This window comes from Arachis ipaensis, chromosome B05, assembly GCF_000816755.2.
Source record: "Arachis ipaensis cultivar K30076 chromosome B05, Araip1.1, whole genome shotgun sequence".
Lineage (NCBI taxonomy): Eukaryota > Viridiplantae > Streptophyta > Magnoliopsida > Fabales > Fabaceae > Arachis > Arachis ipaensis.
The window spans coordinates 107,770,077-107,773,330 of record NC_029789.2 but is presented as its reverse complement, the minus strand read 5'-3'; the positions used below and the strand labels follow the sequence as shown (position 1 = coordinate 107,773,330).

Genomic DNA, 3,254 nt, shown 5'->3' with positions numbered 1-3,254 from the left:
TTAAATATTGAAATAACAATTTTCTAATTAACATTAATAATATTTAATCATCATAATAATCCAAGTTTCCAAACTCAACTAAAAACATTTTAAATTTTAAAAGAAAATTATCCACAATATAAATCAATTTTAGCATAAATCATTTTAAAATATATTTAAGCAGTGTGTCTCATTATGCTACTCATCTTGTTAAAATTAAAAAATCTGTTATTTTTTTGAAATAAATCTTTTCAATATATATACACACACACTAAAATTCCTTCCAAAACATATGAACAGGTAGATAAAGACAATGGTAATCATTGTAAGAGGGTGTCGAAGCTTGCCTCTTGTCATTATTTGTAGCATATATATATATATATATAGCAATTGTGAACCCCGGCCCATATATATAAACCCATCCAAGGTTAAAAACCCACAAAAGTAAAACTTTCTAACACAGTATAAAAACATTCCACATAAAAAGAGAGGCAGGGAATTGAAGGAGGAAGTAATAAAAACATGGAATTCTCTTGCAAACACTTTAAGGTAGGGAAATGTGAAGGAGAGAAACTAGTTGACGGGGAAACCATCCCTTTGGTGCTACAACCTTCTGAGGCCAACAAGAATGACTTGGAATCATTGTTGTTGGCTCTGAAGAACAACAAGGAATGGTTTGAACAAATGATCATAAAGAACAGTGCTGTTCTTCTAAGAGGCTTTGATGTAAAGAACGCTGAGGAATTCAATGAAATTGTTGAGATCTGTGGCTGGGAAGACATTCGTTATGTCGGACCGGCGCCGCGCACTCATATTTACAAGAGAGTTTGGACGGCCAATGAAGGTCCCCTGTCAGAGTTCATATACTATCACCATGAAATGGTTTTGGTAAGTCTTATGTTATATCTTTAGAAACACCATTAAACCCATTGTCTAGAGACCAATTTTCATCAAAATATAAAAGTCTAACTTATTTGTTATTTTTCAATTGATCCATTGATTTAAGACTTGGTTTAGTAAAATTTTTATTTTTTAAAAATAACTTATTAAAACTAATTTTTGAAAGATAATTTTTTAAAATTTATATTTGGCAAATCAAAATTTCAATAAATACAAGCAATAATAATTATATTGTATGACATAAATTTAAGCGTTAAATTTAAAAATTAGTTAATACATGAGGTTATATTAGATTTTTAATTTTTGAATCAATTTTGAAAAGCTCAACCTCATGTGATTTCAAAAGTATTCCGATCTTTTAAAAACTACAAACACAAGTATATAGTCTTTTTTAGTTACTAAATATAATAAGATAATTGTATTTCTTCCAAAAATTTTGCCTAACCAAAGCTTAAAATCTTTCTCCTTTTGGATTCTCCTAGCCACTTTAAACCCAACAAAAATATCAAAGATGCATTTCAAATTTTTCATTGTGCACAGTAGAAATTAGAAACTAGAGAAGCTTCACTGAATTTAAGATGCTCGTCAAGAACGAATTTCATCATTTAATTAATCAAAGAGTCAATATCTAATGATGAAACCAAGAAAGATAGCCTTAGCTTATGACAATATATGATAGACAATTTATATGTTATGCAAATATTCATGGTATATCCTTTCTAGTAACTATAAAATATATATGCAGATTATGTCATAACTAGTAGTACTTGTGCTTTTGCAAATGCTATTTTTGGCAGAAAGCCATGATGATGCAAGGTGAAATAGATAAAATGATTTATTAATTCTATATTTCAACTTGTATGCTAAAACTTAATTGAATCAGTTTTTTTTTTTTCTAAATTAAGCTTTTGACATCATCTTTGACTTTGAATTTGGCCAATTGCAAGTAAAAAAATTATTTTGGAGAATTATATGCATTTTCTGTGTGGTCTACTAATTTCCCTGTAATAATAATAATGTATGTTTACAAAATTGAGTGTGGTTTTTAAATGAGCAGTTCAAGGAATGTCCCTTGAAAGTTATCCTGTTTTGTGAGATACCACCCCCAGAAGGAGGACAGACCCCGGTCGTGCCGAGTTTCAAGGTGACAGAAAAGATGGTGGAAGAGTTCCCGGAGGCTGTGAAGGAAATGGAGGAGAAGGGATTGAGGTACACATTTACAGCTCCTGGTAAAAATAACACTGGTTCCATGAGAGGAAGAGGGTGGGAAGATGCCTTTGGGACCTCAGATCCCCAAGAAGTTGAGAAAAGGTATTATTAAACCTCCAAAAACCCTATATGATAATTCTGTGTATTTATTTAGCAATTTAAATTTTTAGAAGATATAGGTTAGTAACATGGTACTAAAGATTTTATAACTAAAAGTTTAAAGTACAACTTTTATTACTCCTATTTTATTTTTAAATAAAAATAAAATTGTAGCATAAAATAAAATAAATTCATACATTATTCAAATTTAGAAAAAAAACAATAATATTTAAGGAGAGAAAAAAAATAACTAAAATTTGCCTTATTTAATATTTATTAATTATTGTTATAATTAATGAATGTTAAATAAGACAAATTCTAATTATTTTTAGTTAATTTTTTTGTTACTAAATATTTACAAAAAAAATTACTCATATATTTCTATCTAACGGTTTTAACTCTTAAAGAAACAGGTTCATAACAGTTTTAACATCTAGCTTTTATGTATTGCAAAACTAGTATTTTATCAACTTTACATTCTATACATAAAATTCATTTATAAAAAGTTCAAGAATCTGAACTTTCGATTTCGGAAGTAAAGTAAGACTTATAGCGGCCAAACTACATTCATCTAACAAATTTGGTTGGCTTTTACATAAACATGCCCCTCATTACTGAAAGAGGAGTGTTCTGCACATCCTTTAACGTTCTTCTATTTAATTCAAGTCTTATTATCTTTTAAAATAGTAGCAGTATAAATCTTATTTATTGAAGCAAAAGAAATTAAAGCAGATAGATTAATAAGCTGAATTTGTTACAATTTTATTCTATTTGTGGTTTAATTTGTTAATATAGAAATTAGTTTAGATAGTATTATAATTATTAAAAAATTATACTAGTTAATTGTTTTAGCAATGTTTTTTTATGATAAGAGCGTGACTATTCAAAATTTATATAATTTGAGTCTCTAATTCTAATCATCGTACAACAAACAAACACATTTTGATTCTATTTCACTTTGTGATTCAAAAATTGAAAATTTTAAATTAAATTAAAAATTTTATGATTATGGTTAGAAGTATGCAAATTATTGATTTTATAAAATGTCTAATAGAATTAGTAGCTAT

At 27.6% G+C, this 3,254-nt stretch overlaps 1 protein-coding gene across 1 annotated transcript in view; it reads left to right on the top strand.

Annotated features, from left to right (window-relative positions):
• LOC107641981 (clavaminate synthase-like protein At3g21360) overlaps positions 387–3,254 on the top strand; it is a 3,530-nt gene continuing 662 nt past the window's right edge. The window contains exons 1-2 of the mRNA XM_016345327.2: positions 387–867; positions 1,937–2,190. Coding sequence (XP_016200813.1) covers positions 502–867; positions 1,937–2,190 — 620 coding nt within the window. The 5' untranslated portion in view covers positions 387–501. The remainder of the gene's footprint in view (positions 868–1,936; positions 2,191–3,254) is intronic.